A 21,352-nucleotide genomic window follows, 5' to 3' on the forward strand; every position below is an offset into this window, starting at 1 on the left:
ATATTTATTACATAGTTTGTCTTTTAATTTGAGTATTGCATACTGTATGTTTGACCTCATTAATACTAGCTGCAATATTTCAACAATATATATGGTACATCTGTTTTCCATTAAAAGCCTACAGCAGGTATTCACCATGACCCACATCATTAAGGCCTTATCCTAAGGTCGCGCCATTCCTTTCCGAGTTCTCTTTAAACTCCTCACCACCACCTACAAGGCTCTCTCCTCCTCCACCGCTCCTTACCTCTCCTCACTGATCTCTATTCACACTCCCTCCCGTCCTCTTCGCTCCATCGCTGGCCGCCGCCTGACCTCTCACCTAATCACCTCCTCCCACTCCCGTGTCCAAGACTTCTCTCGCGCTGCCCCCCTGCACTGGAACAACCTCCCGCCACCCATCAGGCTTTCGGATTCCCTTACCTCCTTCAAGCGCTCCCTCAAAACCTACTTCTTCCGACTAGCCTATCCCTCCTCCTCTTTCTAACCTCTTTTGATCCTCCTATCCTGCCTACCCTACTCCTCCATCCTTTCCTACTTATCCTATAGTTTTTCGTTCGTCCACCCACCTCCTTTTAGTCTGTTAACTCTTATGAGTAGGGCCCTCCTGCCTCACGTACTCACCCTACCTCTTTACCTCACCAGTGTCCTGCCCTGTTCTTCCCTTCCTCTACTTCATCTTCAGTCTCCTTGACAATTTCCACACCTACTTCAGAACTGATGCTGATTTTAGTTCTACCAGCTATACCCCTATTTATGCTGTGTTTTATCAACACACCCTGTACGTTACCTTGTAATTTGTTTTTTGGTTGCTATGTACGGCGCTGCGGACACTTTGTGGCGCCTTATAAATAAACGTACTACTACTATTAATCTGTAATTCTAACCAATCGTGTGTTGTGTTGTGTTGTGTACACTGCGCTGCTGCCTCTGCCTTGGTTCCCAAAGCACAACCCACTAAGCTCACAGTACCCAGACCCATCTAATGTTAATTTCCGCATAATTTATTGTAAAATGCCTGAGTATTGCATTACTTGATTAATGATTCATAATGCTCAATGATTAAGCTGTGCCTCTCTGACCGTTTGTCCAACTTAATGGCAACATAATGTTTCTGAAACGACGTAATATAATGACTCGGTTTATGTTCGTTCATTTTAGTAACTTTGGAATAGAAGGAAACAGTGTCATTATAATACATACAATAGTTGTCCAGTGTTACACTGGATGACTCAGGTTCATTAGATGTAAACTTTAAACAATTCGAAGTGGGCAGTTGAAGTCTGCGGGATGTGCATGGAGGGAAAAAGAGGGCCCAGGACTGGAGTCTAGTGTGTCATAATTCACTTGACGCAATATACAGTACCTGTGGAGGTTGAGTAGTGAGGCCAGTGCTTCGGACATGGAAGGTCTCACCAGACACACCAGGGTTTCGGTGGAGGGGGGGGGGGGCTGCCTATTTTGAAAGGTGTTTGTGCAAGGTAGAGAAAATGTACAGTATATCTTGGTTTATTTAGATTTGATTAAAGAGGGACACTGTGGGTGCCTTCAGTTTGGGTTACGGTAGGTGACACTGCATGCCCTCAATGGGATGCGGTCAATATGTCGGCGGTCAGAATCCCGATGGACGAAATACTGACGCCGGAATCCCGACCGCCGCAATGCCGGCACTTTGTCCCTCTATGGGTGTCCACGACACCCACAGAGGGAGAACAAAATAGTGTACCGAGTGTAGCAAGGCACCGGGCATGCTGCGTGGCGAGCTCAGCGAGCCTGCAAGGGGGGGAGGGGGGGGGCGATCCGCGGTCTCCACTTGTCGGGATTCCGGCTTCAGTATTTCGACCACCGGCATTTCATACCGAATCCCCCTCAATGTGGGTTATATGACCGAGATTATGTGCCCTCTGTGTGGGTTACTTGACAGAGAGATTGCATGCTGTCAGCACAGGTTATGTGACAGACTGCAGGCTTTCAGTGCTGCTTATGTGACCGTCTGTGGGCTTTGTGCGTGGGCTCAGTAACCAACTGCATACCTCCCAACTTCTCTGTTGAAGAAATAGGGAGGCGGGGCGTAGCGATCGAAAAGGGGGTGGGGCGTATGCAAATGAGGGCGCGACTTATGCTAATTAGCCGCAACCTCATTTTCATACGAGAATAGACGCTGTGCGCATGCGCACAGCGTCTATTCTATTAGATTGGGGGGTCTCCCAACTGCCACCCCCCGCAGCGGGACAATGCCTGCCACGGGTAGGACAGCGGGACAGGACCCGAAAATCGAGACTGTCCCGCTGTAATCGTGACAGTTGGGAGGTATGCAACTGTGAGTCCTTAGAACTGGTTATGCGACATGGAAACAGCATGCCCTCAGAGTGGGTAATGAAAGAGACAGAGGGAGTGTGAGTCCATCGTGCCAGATGCACTATGCTTGAAAAGTGATAAATGGAGAGTGATAAACCACCAGCCAATCAACTCCTACCTGCCATGTCACAGACTGTGTTTTGGAAAATGACAGGTACAGTAGGAGCTGATTGGTGGTTTATCTCTCTCCAATAACAGCCAGTTGAGTTGCTTGGGCAGTATGCATATTATTAAAGAATGTTTGAGGTGTTCTCTAAAGGTGGGTGAGTGAAACCTTTCAAATGAGTCGTGCGATTATGCCGTATGCCCCACTGAAATCATTGAAAGGTCGCCGATCATTGACCACTGAATGATTTCTCTCCCCTTCGAAATAAAAGTTAGTCAGAACTGACTTTTTTTGTCGTAGTCCACTGTAGAGGGGTCGGGCGCTGACATTCCCCTGCCCGCTCCCCTACCCATACGAACGCCTCAGCACTTGTGATAGTTGCTGAAGGCAGCGGCCCTGCAGATACACAAATCTGATGGGTACCGATCACTAAAGAATCAGGCCCAATGAGTGATGTTGTTACAAATGATAAATGGTGCTCCAGCCAATCAGCCTCTGCCATTTTTCAAACAGGTGATGATTGGGAGCTCATTGGCTGATCATCATTTATCATTCATAATGTGTGATAACAAAAATATCACTCTAAATCTGCCCCTAAGTGACTGTAAATGAGGCCCGCGGTGTGGTCATTTATCAGAGTTCATTGCTGATCATCGAATTTGCAGATTGATCGATTATCGAATGACTGCTAATGCATTGCACATGTGTGAGGGGGAATTGCTGGCAATGTAGAACTCACTCTCCCACAGTCTCTGCACGGCCCGGTTCACCAACGCGTTTCATTCGCTACCGCGATCTTTTTCAAGGTGTCCTGCAGGGGGGACGCTTTTGAGGACCAGACGCTACCCCTTCCACCTATGCTTTATATAAGAATATCCCTAAAACGGATTTCTCATATACATCTGGTAATTACAGACCACTTTTGTTCCCTCATTCCTCTTGCCACTGCCCACTTGTCTTTTATGTTCTTATATATGTCTATATGTGTTTTACATAAATAAAAAGGATTATTGCACTATATGCATTTCCTTTATACGTTTTTTTTTCATATACACTTGATGAAATACCCTGAGAATAGGACAGCACCCCAGGACACCGTCTAATGTGAAGTTTGTCTCTCTGGTTAACCCCTGATTGACTTATACAATGAAGAGGAACGGTACTTCCCTGCAAGGGATTCACATTTCTTTTCACGCTTCCTCTCTTCATTTGTGGCGCCGATAGTGGGCTTATCCCAATCCTTCTTTTTTCAGCACAATCTTAAACAGGTGGGAGGGCACCTGAAGGGATTAACTCCATTGGCAGCCCATTGCGCACCGGGAGGAACCTATACACCTCTTTTTTCACTTCGATTCGGCAATTGTGTATGGATTTGTGGGTAGATAGCGAATAGCAATCCATTCGCAATTCCCTTACACAAGGCGGGTTTTCCTTCTGTCTGGGTAGTGGCTGATTACTCGCAATCCATCTAGAACTTTGCGTATGAGCGATTATCTCTGAATCAGGCCCAGTATACAGGATGGTGAAGGATCTAAGAAGTCCAGAATGAATATGTTCTCAGATTTTGTCACGCTTCATTTGTATCCTATTTACAAATGTTGCGGCCGGCACAAACAACCTGTAGTGTCCGTCATGGTGAGCTTGCACGTACGCTATCATCCCAGCCTCCTCTATCTCTGGCAGTCGACGTGTTCCTACAGCTAAAATGATTTGAAGGTCACATTTTTGTTCGCCTGACTCTGGAGCTGTCCTGGTCTTCTGCATTTATTTTGATATATCCTGTTTACTATAGGCAGAGGATATTTCAAGTGTAGGCACTAGATCATTGCACGGTAATACGACCAGCGCTGAAGTGAAATGGGGTCTTCTTCCAACACCTCATTTGTATGGAATGCGAAACACACAAACAAGCTGCCTGCTATTTACATAAAATGATATTTATCAGAGTGAATGTGCTCATTGTGCATTACCCTGCCTCTCTGCTGCTTAATTAGGACAGGGCAAGCGTACAATAAGCTTACAGCAGCGAGACTAGGAGGGGGGGGGGGGGGGGGAGGGGTGTTACCTCTCACCAGTCTCAGGTAGTGACAAATGCATCTGCCATCTCCACCAGTTACCTAGTGGTTAATAGGGTTAGTAATATTTTCCCCTCGCTGGTATGTGCCAAGCAGAGCATTACAAAGTCATCTTGTACATACAGTATGAGCCTGTGCATAGTCATTAATGCAGGGTTGCCTACTTTTTAAATCTCCTGTCCGGGAGAAGTCCAGCAGCACTTCGGGGGGCGGGGCCTGATGTAGATATCATCAAGCTCTGCCCACAGTAACGCAAACCCTGCAATTCGTGGGTCTTTGAGGAGGGGCGGGGCTAAATAACACAATTTGCGTATTTAGCCCTGCCCCCTCCCCCTAAAAGACACATCTTAGTATTTAGCTGCTGCGACCAGGGAGATTCGGGGGGTGCCGCCGGTATCGGGGAGGGTTGCCCACCTTTCCCAGGGGGCGGGAGGGGGACTAGATTTTTGGGAGCCTCCCGGTTATTCCGGGAGCGTAGGCAACCCTGCATTAATGCCATTTTAGTCCTCTGTAATAAAGTTTCTTTATGTATAATAGCCTATCGGAGCAGTGGGTCACATTTACAGCATCAGTAAGGTTTAGGACGCCACAATGGACATTTTCCTATGATGCAATGCAGCTAGTTGCAGCCCTGCACTGGATTTACGATACTGCCCACAGATTTGGGGCAATGAGGGTGACTTTTGCAAGTTGGGGATATTGCAGCTTAGTGAGTTGACTGTACATTGAAGCTTATCCCGCCCACTGTTTTTATATCTGCTGTCACTGTCTCAGACCTGATCGCAGGGCTGCAACTACATGCAGCCCTGCGATCAGGGTTGAATCGTGCGCTAGGTGCCAAAGTTCCATCAGAAGCAAGCGCAGTGTTTCACGCAGGACAATCTGCTTACGCACTCACAGGCACTCAGTGCATTTCTGTGCAATCACAACGCTGGGCCCAGATTCCGCCATTTCTCTGAAAGCGTAATCCGTCTACAGAAGTATCAATCCGATTGCACTAGCGTTCTTCTTCAGTGAGCGAAGCACGCACAGTCACAATGAATATGGCGCATGCGCAGTGTACATAAGAATGTCCCGCCTGCTGAAATCCACATAAGTCCGCAACTGTAACAAGCCGTTTCTTTACAGAAGATATTTTTAATTATTTCTACTGAAATGTATCAATATTTCCTACCGCACCTGTGACATTGTGGAAAAAAAAAAATCTTAACCCTTGGAGCGCCGAGTGAATTTTTCAAAATTGGTGTGAAAACTGCCAAGCAAATATTTGTATTCATCATAGTGACCTGTAATGTTTACCTCATATAGGAAATATAGGGTGACATTCTATGATATGCGATAAATGCGCATGTTTAATTCGCACCCTGTATCGCCGCAAATCGCCTATTTAGAAATCGCATTTTTCAGCCTAAATGCGCATATTTAATGTGATGCGCATTGGAGGCTGAAAAGTGCGAATAGGGGCGATTTGCGGCGATGTGGTGCTCTGGTTTTAGTCCTGAAAATGTGCGATTTTCATGTGTGAAAATCGCACATTTGCAGGACAGCGCAAGGTGTAAAAAAAAGAACCGAGCGCGGGGTCCCCCGTCCGAGTATAACCAGCCCCGGGCTCACTGAGCCGGTGCTGGTGACATAAAATCAGGGTCCCCGACAAATAGGGGTCCCCTTGATTTTATGAAACCAGCACCAGACTCAAGGTCCGGCGCTGGTTCCCAAAATACGGGGGACAAAGTGACTAGGGGTCCCCCGTATTTTAAGAACCAGCACCGGACACAACCAGCCAGCAGGCTAATGCCACAGCCGGGGGGAGACTTTTTATACAAAGTCGGCTCCTGATTGGCCGAGAAATCATTCTGTTCAGAGACGTCGAGGGAGCAACATCGCAGCGCCGGACCAACTCCTTGAAGCCGGGTACCAGTCGGGAGCAGCGCTGTCACCGGAGGTCGCCGCCGGGGAGCAGGTGAGTTGGATTTTCCTCCTTAGGTACCCCTCTGGACTACCATGGATCCCGGACCCCGGATTCTTCACGCCAGGAGCCCCGGAACCCCAGGACCAGCCCCGGAACCAGGACCAAGGCCCCGGAACCGGACTCTTCTGCCCTGGAGCCCCGGAGGACGAATCCAGGATCCAGGGACCGACCTACGGGCTCAAGGTAGGTAAGTATCAGTGTGTTTTGTGTGTATTAAAGTTTTATTTTTCAGGGTGTCAGTGTGATTTTGTGCACTATTTTTTACACTGCAGAACTACAAGTGCCAGCGGGCACTTTAATGCCCCGCATGCTGGGACTTGTGGTTCCCCAAGTCCCAGCATGCGGGGTAGGCTTGCTGGGACTGATAGTTCGCCAGTGTAAAACAATAGTTGACATTCTTTTTTTTACACAAAGCATCAGCTCCATGCCCACAGCCCAGGGGCATGGAGGACAGCCCCGGACTATCAGCATGGGCTGGTAAGTCCTGGAGGGGGGGGTCCCCACTTCCCCAGGACCCCTGCCCATGCTGACCAGCCAGGGGGTTAATGCTTTGGCCGGGGGGACTTGTATAAAAAGTCTCCCCCCGGCTGTGGCATTAGCCTGCTGGCTGGTTGTGTCCGGTGCTGGTTCTTAAAATACGGGGGACCCCTAGTCACTTTGTCCCCCGTATTTTGGGAACCAGCGCCGGACCTTGAGTCTGGTGCTGGTTTCATAAAATCAAGGGGACCCCTATTTGTCGGGGACCCTGATTTTATGTCACCAGCACCGGCTCAGTGAGCCCGGGGCTGGTTATACTCGGACGGGGGACCCCGCGCTCGTTTTTTTTTTAATTTAACCATTTATTTTATTTTTTACAGCAGAACCCTGCACGGAACATTGCGATCTGTGCAGGGTTCTGCCTAATTCGCCTAACAGACCCAGGTCTGAAATAAGTGCGAAAATTAGTCACTTAAATAATGCGATGTGCAAATGCGCATAGCATTAAATAAGCGACTTGTATACTTTTCTGTGCGCAAACATCTGGATGCGATAAAAATGCGAATTAATCTCGCATTTTTATTCACCAGACATTTACGCACAAAATATGCGATTTCAGCCCCTGTGCGCATCCCATTAAATCGGCGATTTAATGGGAAAATGCGATAGCGCCATTTTGTGGTCTAATTACCGCAAAATAGCGCTAATCGCATATCATAGAATGTCACCCATAATCTTTTTTTTTTTTTTTTTTTTAAACACAATATTTTTTTATTTGAATTTATATAACAAATGTGAGCAACGCTGGGAATTTTTCGCTGATATTTGTCACCTCTCCCACAGAGATGTTGGCACTCAAACGGTTCATTTAGGAGGTTTCTGACCATTATTCTTACAGCGGCTCTGGGCAGCGACATATTATAGCAAACGGGAATACCTTTTTATTTTATGTTTTTATATTAGTTGTTGGTAAAGTGTTTATTGATTCCTTTCCCTCTGTCTTCTCCCCCTAGTTGTGATAATGTGTGCAAGCAGCGACACCGTCAGGAGCATCATGTTAGCGGCGCATCGGCAAGGAATGACCAAAGGAGAGTATGTCTTCTTCAACATTGAGCTATTTAACAGCTCATCGTATGGTAAGTTACTCATGTGCTTTCCCCACAGACCATTTACAATCGCAAAGCTTCAGAACAGCGAGTCTGCAACATTGTGGGGTAAACCAAAATGTAATAGGGACCGAACTGCCGGAGTTCCAGGTCTTCGGGCGAGAATGCCCGTGATTTTAAAGCCGCAATTTTTTACAAATCCAATCCCGGCAAATGATTGCCGCTTTAAAACTATGGGCATTCTAGCTCGAAATTCGGACCCTGTTACATTTACCCCTGTATGTGTTTTGAAAGGAAAAGTTGCATAAGGGCGTTGCTGTGCATACTGAGGGTGCTATGTTTCTTGTGTTGCACCCACATTAAAATACAGAAATTGAAGGGTGGCTTGGACATGTATACAGAGGTCCTTGGCACATAGCGAGTTGCCCAGCCATGACCTGGTGCATAAGTCTCAGCGTAGCCTTGTTTATATCGTAATATACAGGTAATCATGATAGTGGCAGCATTCCACGTTCCACTACCTACGTTTGGACTCTACAGTATGTATTACATTGGCTAAAGTGGCTGAACATCTGCCGTCCCTTATAGGACAAACCTCAATGTTCAAGAGGACATGGCATTGAAAGGACAGGTCCTGACTATCCCATCCCATCATTTCCTTTTACTTGGAGAATATTGCTGTCTGCCCTGAGAAACACGATAGTGCATACACAAAATGCGATTTGAGCTTCCGATTTTGACTATATTGTTAGCAGAAATCGCAGTGTGTATACAGCTTACAATGCCGATGTGTGGACCCAGTGGGACCAGCATCAAAACAAAATATTGACTGTGCAGGAGAGCCACTTTTGAATATATTGTATACAGTTTAGTGTTCTAGATAGTCAAAAATCATTCATAGTCAAAACCTAATATAGTCAACATTTTATGGTTCTGGGCTTCGGGAATACAAGGGAAATCGCATAAGGCTTGAACCTTAACACACACTTTAAGCTAGCTTAACTAAAAATAACCCATGCTGACACAATAAAGACACGGACACCAAAGCAATTCGATTTAAAGGTCATATGTATATTTATTACATGGTATGACCCTTCTTCGTAAAGGGCTGGCAATAAGGCGCCACGGATGCCCAGGTCTAGTCACATCAAAAATGACGGCGACATAAACGCCCCAACTGACTGATATTAACATGGGGACGACTGAGACGTCCCATCCGACTAAGGCACAACCTAACCCTCGGAAGTCTCACCATCCCTTCTCTGGCCGGTGTGGACACTCCCCGTCGAAGTGCCCACATCGCCCCCCGCAAAGGCAGGACACCCCGCCATCTTTCCAAGGGGCAGTTCCTCCCAGCGCCCTCTCATGCCACAAGTGACCGCTGGACCGTGACTCCCTACCGCCCCAGTTCTGATAATGGTGAATGTACCAATGAATGGACTATAAATTGAGATGCCAAGGGCAAGGGAGGGTGGGTGGGGCTGAAAGACTTCTGCAAGAGGAAGTACTTCCTGTAAGGACCTGCCTATATACCCCTCTCCTAAGCTCACGCCCCTAAGTTCACCCAAAGGCCAACCACAAAACTGAAACTAACTTTAGATAACTAGCAGTCATTAACTCTTTCCTGCCAACCCAAAAATTGTAAGCCTCTTAAGTACGCTCTGGCTTAGGCAGCCCTTGCTTAATCTAGTCAGTCACCATAGTACATAGCCAAACTCTCAGTGTGTATGCACATTTATTACACCCTTACCCCTTGGATCTCTTTTACAGTATCTCAGTTATATAATCTACAGTAAGCATAGAAACATAGAATTTGATGGCAGATAAGTACCAATTGGCCTTCAAGTCTGCCCCTTTTAATAACCATATGGTTACCGTTTGATTATTATTTATTTATAATGAATCGGAAAATGTATTATTCATTGGTAAATCATTGCTATTTTATATCGTTGCCTATCGCCATAATAGAAAATGTAAGAGTTGCTGGTATTTAACAATAAAAAAACATGCATTTACTGGGTGCAGCTAGATGTGCCAGAAGTTCCCATGCAGCCATGTCTGATCCACAACGGGAGGGGCTACATCTGTACCTGTCCTTTTTTTTTTTTTTTTATTGCCCATACACATTACACTTATTGTATACAATATCTGTTTCAATATTGAAACAGAGGTAACCCAGGAAACTAGGTCATGTAGAGTTTGAACCGGCAAAATCCCGATTGAAAAATGCCGGGTTCTTACCCGGGATTTTGGTGGAAAAGCGGTATTATAGAGCAAAGACCTATTGGTGCTGCACCAGTAAGTAAATATTTCTGAGCCCGTGAACGAGCCAGATGCTGTTGGCGTTCAGCTTGTTGCACAGTCTGATGAAATGTAAACTTCACTAACGGCTTTCTAGGCTGAGTATTTATCTTGTAGACTGTCAGCTCAGGGTCTTGTGGTCACTTATGAAGAGAGAACTTCTTTTTTTTGCATCATTTAAATCTCCATGATGATTTATTACAACTGAATCTTTATCCGGAGAGTTTAACACATTGTAGTATAGAGAAGCGGTTCAAGCGGACAACACGAACATTAAAGAAAAAGACACACAACGTGGTTCCATACCATCTCCAATGTCTGTGGATCTGTCCATGCGCAGGTCTTGCAGGATTGCTGGCAGTCTCCCCTTAGTTCTCAACATAATTGGCATGCTGCGGCCTTTTGGGGAGTTGGGGATTGTTCGATGGGGATCGTTCTACAAAATAGGGGTGCGTCACCTCCTAATGCAAGGTCTCCTGTATTATTAGTGATACGGTATTACTGTTGTAGAAAATAAAACTATAAGGGGGAAGGGATATTTTGATTTCCAGTAAATGTGTATAGGGTACGCGTCTTCCCGACATGTTCATACTCCCACTATCCATGTCGGTGTGGAGTTGATTTTATAAAGTGTGGCGAGTGCAGCGAGGCGAGCGTACGATGAAATCTAACCCAAAGCGTGGCGAGCGGACGCGTACTACACGTCACGTAATCGGGCTCGTTTTCACCGTCCCCTCGTGGGGCTGGCTACTCTCGCCTTGCTGCAGGCGCCACACATTATAAAGTCAACTCCAAGCCGACCTGGATAGTGGGGGTGTGAACAAGTCGTGAGGACGTGTACCGCGTCCCCTCACGAGGCTCGCCACGGTTTGGGGTGGATTGTGGGGGGGTCCTAAATGTGCAAAGTCCCATCGCATCGCATGCGCAGCCGACCGGCAATCAGCTGGGCTGCCAATTCACAGCCCAGTCAACACAAGCAAAAAGGTTGACGTGAGTTTTTTTCACATTTTTTGGCGTGAATGATGACACCTGGCCTGCAATTAGTGTACCGCGTCCGCATCCATGTAAAGTATGAAAAAGACCAAAAGAAGTAAAGTATTCACGTCGACAATGACCATGTTGTCTTTTTGCTTGCGTTGACCTCTTTCATGTCGACCTACAGTAGGCCCTGTCCACTCATCGAGCGGATACTCCTGAGCAGTACATTCAGAGAGGATCGGAGTCACTGGCTGTAAGCACTAGAAGAATGGAGAGAAGTGAGAGGGCCCTGCTCGTCAGAGCTTCCATCCATCATCTGACTAACACAGCACCTGCTACCACCACCGCTGGCGTATACTAGATCTCCGCCTGTAGCCAGATGAGATGGTCTTCTTGCTACGTGTGCAACGTGTTCCATTACTGAGCGTTTCTCTGAGAAAAATATCTTCCTGACTTATAAGCAGGAAATGGCCATTTGAAGACAACATTGCGGATTTCTGTTTGTCTATGCAGTACCAGGAATTTCAGCCAGCGAACTCGGTAAACTACATTTTGACATCTGATGCAATCTATTGAGACCTGGGATTAAAATAGCTCCATTCTGATAACAGTTTCCAGTTCCTTGTGTAATGTTTGCACTGGAAGATATTTTTTTTCTTCAGAAATTAGTTTCTTATATAACTTTAGAATTTCGAAACAAACCAATACAATCATTTATCATTTATGATGGGAAAGTGCAGAACTGCAGCTTCCTCCCCGTTTCCTGCTTATATCACATGACTTCATGTACACTGCTCCAACCACCACCTCCATTCATGCATGTGCGTGTCAGCAAGAAGGGGGTCATACAAGATTTCTCCCATTCATGAGCTTATTGGTAACATATGTTGGTAGTATATGTACTACAGATATTTCCCCATACACCTAGCGCCTATGTATACAGAGGCGGAACTACCATTGGTGCAGTGCACCTGGGCCCCTGAGGACAAAGTTGCCCACTGCTGCCCGTCACCCTCTGCCTCTCCCTGTCACCCATTGCCATATTTTGAACTTGGGTTGGGTTGGAGGAGGGGGTCCCAATATCAGTCGCAGATGTCACACAAGGAACTTGACACCAGAAGTTGTAGTTGCTATCACTGAAGCCCTTGTGGTCAGTGGGGGTGATTTATCATGGGTTGTTAAATTGCTAACATCGCAATTCAGCAATTCTGGCCATGCGTTAAAGCTTGAACTGTGGTTGCATTCTGGAAAATGCAACCGCTCTTCTGAGAAGACAGTGGGCGGCATTGGGTGGGCACAGTCAGAACTGTTTTCTGTGCAGTTATCAATGGGTGCATGAGATCAAATGCAGCTGCTGCATAACACGGAGGCCATGCGGAGGCCAGGCTACCATAATTATGTGCGTCCATCGCATACCTGTGAATGTTTTGCAATCGCATTACAGGGAGGGACTCTGCCTGCTGGGCTGACTTTGCCTGTGCGGGACGGCCCCCCAGCATGTTGTTGGAAGTGCCATATGACCAGTCCAGCGATACCAGAGAATGTACAGTATCATTTCAGCTGCACAGAAGGCATTATTCATCTTTCACAAACACCTTCATTAATGTGTAATCTGTTTGTCTTAAGCCATCCCCCAGAATTCCAGGACTACTAAAGCTGGGCACACATTCAGGGGCACCAACAGGTTGGCCTGGCCTCTGTAAAATGGAGGGGGTGTGGCTACCAGGTGGAGGCATGGCCGTGAAAAAAAAAAAACAAAGGAGAGGGAGGGAGAGGACATCTGCCTTTTTCCCCAGGACTGATCAGCTTATGCTTAGCTGGGGAAAGAGGCTGTGCTGCATCCTGTCATCTCTCTCCTTCCCGCAACGTTGCCACTGTAAACATTAGGCAACAATTTAAACGATTCGGATGATTCTGACAGATCAGAATGACAAATCATTTCAATCGTCCAGTGTGTACGCTTTGTTGGATGTACATTCCTGCTGGTCATTGGTTTATATTTGTTAATTTAGTTAAACATACTCCTAGATTTGGCCACTGATCTTTTTGCAAGATTGCACAGTGTTTATGCACTTTATCGTTTTGTCCAGGAGCTCATGGGAAATCATTGATATCATCATTGCATCCTTTGCATGTCGTCTATTGTGTACCCACCTTTTATAAAACCCTGCTGTCTTTTCCTGTACGTTGCTATTCTTCCCACGGTATTTTTCCCTGTTACATTTTTAGCCTAGCGTGGAAGCTCAACGTCCGATTGAGTGAGAAACAGAGGAATAAGGTGATTCTGTCCCCCCTGGCAACATTCTACATACACTTGCAGTAATCCTAGTCCACAATAACGCTGACACAACCTGCCTAGAGTCCAACATTCAAGTGTAGGGTTCCTGAATTGTTCCCTCTGTTATTATCAGATGACAATACAAACACGGTATTCTACAGCATGTGACTGTCTAATCCTTTCTCCAAACACGACCACACCAAAAGGCAAACACAGCTTGGGAATGCACTCATATACTTCTCTCTAGAACAATCCCGATGTAAACTGTCACATTTATTAATAAAGCAAACAGTGTAAGTAATATTATATTACAGATGGATTAGGTATTTTGTCCTTATTTTGTCTTCTTTCCCTACCCGCAGGTGATGCTGCTGTGTTTTTTATTTTAATTTGTAAGTTCATTTTTAGTTTTAAGCTACATAACCTACCGAGAAAATGTCAATTCGAGATTTACTTTGACAGTGTGTTCCATTGATAAAAAATCTGCACCCCCCTCCCTGGAAAATTTCAGCACCTCCCCTCCAGTAAAGTTATGAACTTGCCCTGCCTTACCCCTCTCCACCTTATGAAAAAAACATTCCTCACAAAATGGCCTCCCCCTTACAGCAGACCAGTTTTAAGGAGGCCTCAGCCATTTTGTGAGGGACATTTTTCATTAGGAGCCAGGAGGAGCACTGGGACGCAGACAAGTAGATTTGCGGGTCCCGACTCCCTGACACAGGTGCAGCGGCAGGTACTGGCAGGTGGTAGCATAACAATAGCCCCCACACTTACTCAGTGCCTCCCCGCCACTGCCGCTCGGGTGTTGTATGGTGGACAAAAAAAAGAATATTTTTATTTTGCAGACTATAAAAAATTGCTGTTCTGTTCATTAAACCTGTAATACTTACAAGGACCAATGTTTTACTCTGGGTGGCTCATTTTCTACAGAGCGAGATAAAGGTATTAACCAAACCATTCATGACCTTTTTGTTTCAAACCCGGCCTGTAAAGGGACAGTTGAGCCCCATACACACTAGATCAATGGTTCTCAAACTGTGGGTCCCGACCTTCTCAGCATGGGGTCACGACTCCATGCTGATGACTTTTCTAATCTCAATGATTCAAGATCTGCTGAGTTGTCTGTTACTTCAGACTCCTCCCATCATTTTGTGCCTCCACAATGCTGCCATGTATGTTCGGTCTGCTGGCTACACGTATGATGTGATGACTTTCTGCAGTAACTTTCTGGGGGTCTGATGGGGTCCAGGAGCACAATAGTTGGAAGACCCCTGTACTAGATGATATGGTTTACAAACAATAGCGTCAATCATTTCCGCAATGTTTACAGGTAATTGGGGGAACTGATGATGTCACTGAACAACAATATAACTCTGTGACATCATCCGGTCCCTGCTCCGTACATGGAGTGGGTTGACGATATAGTCAGAATTGATCTGCGTGTACAGATCATGGAGGAAATTATTAACGGCCCACGGGAGGGCGCATTGTTGATGATATGAGCTTACGCCCTGGACGATATTCATAAATCTCTCCAATCCACCCCCCCACCCCCACCTTGGCATCTGTTGGGAAGAAGTGCCTGCTCTGTGATCCGGAGTACAGCCATTACTTGTGGGCTGATGCAGGAACTTTGTAGACATGTTCCGAGCAGATAAACAGTCACACACTGAAATGAGGATGCAACGATAGCACAGGGGGTTCCCTTATCACAGACGTGCAAATGCACCAAATACAGTATAGTCTCCAACTGCCTGCCATTACTTCTCTGGACAGCTGCCAGAAACAGCAAGAGCACCCACACATGGGGGAAAAAAATTGGTAATCTCTGGCCTAAATAAAAGTCTGTCTTGACTGAATTTTATTAGCGACCCTCAAATGATTTCTCTTCCGTTTTGCCGCATACGAGTGGATGTGTGCAATCACATGACCCACGCGGTGGTGGGGGGGGGGGGGAGTTTGCCTGTTCGCAGGTCTGAACTTGAATCAGTGTCTGCTGTTCATAGTCGCGTATGCCGATGTTGGTGCAAGTCAATGCGAATCACCTTAGAAAACACCCAAACCGCCCTCTTGACACACTCTCTCTTTGGAGCCCATGAATTCAGAGGATTCAATTTACTAAACCTTCTAAAACTTAAGAGGTGATGTTGCCTATAGCAGATTTACTCCATTGGGCTCCATCTAGTGGCTGCTGCTGTGCACAACACTTGAACTGTACCCGTAGAGGTGAGGAGCAGCGCAATCCTTTTATTATATAAGATTTACAGTAACCAGAATGCACAGCGATGCATCCACTTAACTTTCTGAGTGGGCAGCTGGGTCGTGGGGTGCAGATGGTATCAGGAGAATTGCCCATTATCCAGGGTGCCGGGAGGGCCATCTGATTATCTGGAGCCTCCCACCTGTTTCTGGGGGGGTAGGCAAGTATGGGTAAACAGCAGCTTCCGATTCCATACTGTCCCACCCGATTACTGCATTCTGTAGATGAGGGACTTTTAGCAGTACCTAAAATCTCCCATAATTCATCTGGGGGTCGAGCTTATAGCCATGCGACTCCGATTCTATGAAACTCACTTCCCCGCACAGTTCGATATACCCCCACACTAGAATCCTTCCAAAAACAGACTTTCCTGTTTACTCAAGCATTTCCGTAATTCTTTTTAAGTGTAGTTTATGAAAAGCTTTTCTGTACTTCATTGTTCCTGTACTGTATTACATTAATTCAATCTGTGGAGAAAAATGAAATACAATTATTATTAATAATAATAATAAACTGCAATATACTAGAACAGGAATGGTCAAGTGTTTTGTGGCCTTCCAATTGTGAATGTATTAAACTGTGCCCCAGCAGCGGACATCTTGGCACTTGTAGTTCTACAACAGCCGGAGCTTGCTCTACACTTTTCCTTAATTGTACATTCCTGAATCTCCCTAATCTGCTTTGTGATTTATATATTCTCCCTGAGCAGTATGCAGGGAATGTAACGTCTAGCGACAGGCGCTGTGTATAATGTGGCATGTCTAAATAAAGTGCTGCTTTAATGCTCCCAAGACACATTCCTGCCATTTTTTTTTCTACTTTTCACTGGAAAAAGTGACAGACAATAGACTACACTGTTATTTACAAACATATCTATTTACTGCCTTATGTAGGGGCGATTACTGATGGAGAAACTGCTCCTTTATGGTAACTGGCTCAGATTGTAAATGTTTTTATATCTCCCCTAGGAGACGGCTCGTGGAGGAGAGGAGACAAGCATGACCTTGAGGCAAAGCAAGCGTACTCATCCCTGCAAACAGTTACTCTACTCAGGACAGTAAAACCCGAGTTTGAGAAGTTTTCCATCGAGGTGAAAAGTTCTGTTCAAAAGCTCGGACTCAATGAAGGGGATTACGTAAGTAGTTGATGCCTAATGCATCAGCCGCCTGTAAACAACCTCATAATGTAATCACAGAATGCTCTGCCTACCTCACGCTAGCTGTGCGGCTCCACAGTCACCTCTAGAGAGGCTTCTGTGCTTTCTTATAAGGCAAAAACTCACTCTGCACATATAACGGAATAGCAGTACTTTGGTTATGTTATAGTTCCACTAAATGTAGAATACAAATGTATTTATTTACAGTTTCTTAGAAAGTGCAGCAAGTTCCGTTGTACTTTGCAATAGGAAACCGTGATAAAACAAACTGGGTAGATACAAACCGACGTAGAGGTAGGAGGGCCCTGCTCGCAAGCTTACAATCTATAGGAGGGATACATAAAGATAGGATTCCATAGCATGGCAGTCCCGCCAGATTACAAGACAGTCCTGATGGGATACAGTTAGATGTGACTGCTGATGGAGGTTATGTGGGGGTTCTGGAATATGATAGGCTTGCCTGAAGAGGTGAGTTTTCAGGGAACGCTTGAAAGTTTGGAGGCTAGAGGAGAGTCTTAATGTGTGCAGAAGGGCATTCCATAAGGTGGGTGCTGCCTGACAAGTGGGAGCAAGTAATGAGTGTGGATGAGAGACGCGGATCTTGTGCAGAGCGGAGAGGTCTGTTTGGGATATATTTTGAGATAAGCGAAGAGATATATGTTGGTGTAGTCCGGCTAATGAATGTAAGTAGAAGTATTTTATATTGAATACGGTAAAATACAGGCAACCAATGGAGGGACTGGCAGAGCGGATCAGCAGACGATGAACGTCTAGCCAGGAAGATTAGCCTAGCAGCTGCATTCAAAATGTATTGTAGTGGTGAGAGTCTGTTCTTAGGAAGACTGGTAAGGAGGCCATTGCAATAATCAATGCGAGAGATAATGAGTGCATGGATTAGAGATTTTTGCAGTGTCTTATGTAAGATACGGTCACATTTTGGATATGTTTTTTAGATTCATGTTACATGATTTAGAGACAGATTGAATGTGAGGAATGAAGGACAGTTCAGAGTCAAGGATGACCCCTAGGCAGCGAGCTTGTGGACTAGGATTAATTGTAGTGTTCTCAACAGTGATAGAGATATCAGGTTGGTAACTACAGTACTCTTGGCATATAGTATAAATTGGCTACTAATGGCTTTTATTTGTGTAGATATGAAGTTTAGATGAGTGTGATTTTAGTGTACTGTACTGTAGATACTTTTACCTGTCCGTGCAATTGTGGCTCTAAAAACGCCACTGGGTGGGGGCCCGACAGTGATCAAATTTGAACTGACGTCTCCTGTTGAAATCAGATAGGAATATTTTTAACTGCTGTGAACTGATTGCAAATATGATACTGTATAATGCGAATAGGCCACAAAAGCCACACTAACAACTTAGTATCTGTGGAGGGATCAAGAAGCACATGTCTGGGGATACGGCAGGGATGTGCAATCAGGGGAGGCAGTGCTTCCCCTGTCATTTTGTTTAAAAAAAAAATAAAAAAGAATATACCTATGACCCATACTCTGAGTCATAAGTATTTTCCTTATATTATTTTACTTATTACTTGAATTATTTAACCTAGTTTGAGAGGCAACGATAAGCGTGCCTCCCACAAAGAACTGCAAGGGGATGAAGCGAAGGGCGGGGCTAAGCGGTGGACTAAAGCCCATTAAAAATAATGCCAAAAGGGGCAATTCTAGAAATGCCTAATTGACAGGGGCTGCTGTGATTGGACAGCAGATGAAGCTGCTGTCCAATCACAGCAGCCCCTGTCATTTAAGCTTCTGACAGTGCCACTTTTGCTCCCGCCTTCACTGTGACCTATGCCCCGACTCCTGAGTCCCGGTTCCCTGCCTGTGTGCTGAGTGCCTGCTCCCCTCTCCCTTGCCTGGTGAGAACAATTTTTTTTTCAGGGGGGGGGGCGTCTATTGGGGACAGAGGTAGCAGTGGGGGATGGTTGCCGGCTGCTGCAGGCGCGGATGTCGGCGACGGCCAGGTCCGGGGGGGGGGGGGGGGCGGGTGTAGTACAGTTGCTGGCTGCTGCTGGAGGGGGGGGGGGGGCAGCGGGTGTCGGTGGCAGCCAGGTGCGGGGTGAACCGACATATGACAACAGGCAGTATTTCATGCCCTACCATCCACTAGGGCAGGGCTGGGCAACACCGGCCCTCCAGATGTTAGTGAACTACACATCCCAGGATGCTTTGCATTAGTTTTGCTATGTGGCCATGCTGAAACTGATGCAAGGCATGCTGGGATGTGTAGTTCATCAACATCTGGAGGGCCGGTGTTTCCCAGCCCTGCACTAGGGCCTTGATGGCTAACCTTGACACTCAAGGTGTTTTTAAACTACACATCCCAACATGCTCTGCTTCAGTTTTGCTATTTTGGCCATGCTAAATCTGAAGCAGAGCATGCTGAGATGTGTAGTTTAAAAACATCTGGAGTGTCAAGGTTAGCCATCAAGGCACTAGGGTGTGGTAGGAGAATAAAAGTGTGCCTGAAGCATGGGGAGCGCAGCAAACCATGCGATAGGACATGGTGCTACGTTCCAGTGTCCATGTCGACTGTGTTGACATTCGGGACAAAAAAAACCCTTCAGTCATGTCGACCCTAATGCATGTTGACCTAGTGGTGTCGACCAAATGCTTGTCTACCTAGTTGCTGTCTGTCCAGTGATCCATAACCCACGTCTGCCTGTGCTGAATTTTCATAAGAACATACTTTTTATTTTTTCAAGAATGAAAGAACATTGAGATAAATGGTGTTCATGGAAATCCTCTGGGCTGTCTGTGCTGTCAGATAACAGGGCCTATCGTGCGCAAATAAATTTCCTCCAAATAGACAATTTGTCCCTGACTTTTCTCTGGAAAGAACGCTATCAAGTTCTGTATATTGTTTTATTGGAAGACAAACACAGGCTCCAGTCCAGCGCCATCCAGTTTAAGTAGTTTTCTCCATGGAAACCATAAATAATATGTGCGCAGAAAGCTCCGTAATAACACTATATGTTGGATCAGGCATGTCCAAACTGTGGCCCTCCAGCTGTTGTGAAACTACACATCCCAGCATGCCTTGCCATAGATTTAGCATTCCCTATAAGCCAAACTCTGGCAAGGCATGATGGGACTTGTAGTTTCACAACAGCTGGAGGGCCACAGTTTGGACATGCCTGCGTTAGATCGTAAGTACTGCTGGTCCTCTACAAGACATTGGGATACGGTCACTAGGCCGAACCTATGAAGGTCAACATACAGTAGGCTGACCACTGAAGGTTGACACCTGAAATAGGTCGACTGGGTCAGAAGTTCGACACAAGCATTAGGTCGATAATGGGAAGGTTGAGTTATTCAGGTTTTTTTTTTTAAGCTGAATTGTGCCAACAGACGGTATTTCATACCCGACCATCCACTACGGCGTGGTGGTGAGCCATGGGAGGGGACGTGGTACACTTAGATGTTGTCTATGTCAACATTCGGGACAAAAAAAAGTGAAAAACTCATGTCAACCTTTTGACTCTCGACCTTCCCATTGCCGATCTAATGCTTGTATCAACCTTCCAACCTTGTCAACCTCAGCCATGTTGACCTATTTCAGGTGCCGACATAAGCACTGTCGACCTAATGTATGTCGACCTTCATGGAGTGGAACCTAGAAATGTAGCCAGCCTCTTCCTTGCAGCTGCTGGTGAAACTATCGCCAGCCACCAGCTCCCACCAGGGGGCGCACAAGACCTGCGGCAATGGAGCTCTCCACCGCCATCCGCCGCCTCCCCCGCCGGTCCCCATTGCCGCAGGTGCACCTCTGACGCTCATGCGCACTATTCCCGGCAATGAACATGTGAGCATAGAATTGCCCCTTACACATAATGCACACAGTAGTAGTGCCGCTTATACACATAATGCCCACAGCAGTAATACCCCTTACACAAAATGTCCACATTAATAGTGCCCTTTATACACATAATCCCCACAGTAGTCCCCTTTATACACATAATGCCCACAGTAGTGCCCCTTATACACATAATGCCCACAATAGTGTCCTTTATACATATGTTGTATCTGCCTGTGTCACTCCAGCAGCTCACCACCTGACTCCCTCAGCAGTCACATGCCCTGTGTCTCTCCATCAGCTTCCTTATCTCTGTGTCCCTCCAGCCCCCTCTCACCTTGTCTTCAGCATGTACAGTAGCTACTATGCAAGGCATTCTGTTGGAATTACTGTGTTGGGCTGGGGTGGAACTAGTTCCCCTTACCATTACAGGTGGGGAACACAGTTCCACTCTATTCTCCCTCCCTTAGACC

The 21,352-nt window shown here is 46.2% G+C and overlaps 1 protein-coding gene across 2 annotated transcripts in view; it reads left to right on the forward strand.

Annotated features, from left to right (window-relative positions):
* Positions 1 to 21,352, forward strand: part of NPR3 (natriuretic peptide receptor 3) — a 166,904-nt gene that overhangs the window by 80,638 nt on the left and 64,914 nt on the right. For both annotated transcript variants that reach the window (XM_083155023.1, XM_083155019.1), the window contains 2 exons: positions 7,999 to 8,121; positions 16,877 to 17,043. In XM_083155023.1, the coding sequence (XP_083011149.1) occupies positions 7,999 to 8,121; positions 16,877 to 17,043 (290 nt within the window). The remainder of the gene's footprint in view (positions 1 to 7,998; positions 8,122 to 16,876; positions 17,044 to 21,352) is intronic.

The sequence above is a fragment of the Crinia signifera genome, chromosome 1 (genome assembly GCF_055691185.1).
Source record: "Crinia signifera chromosome 1, ASM5569118v1, whole genome shotgun sequence".
Classification (NCBI taxonomy): Eukaryota; Metazoa; Chordata; class Amphibia; order Anura; family Myobatrachidae; genus Crinia; species Crinia signifera.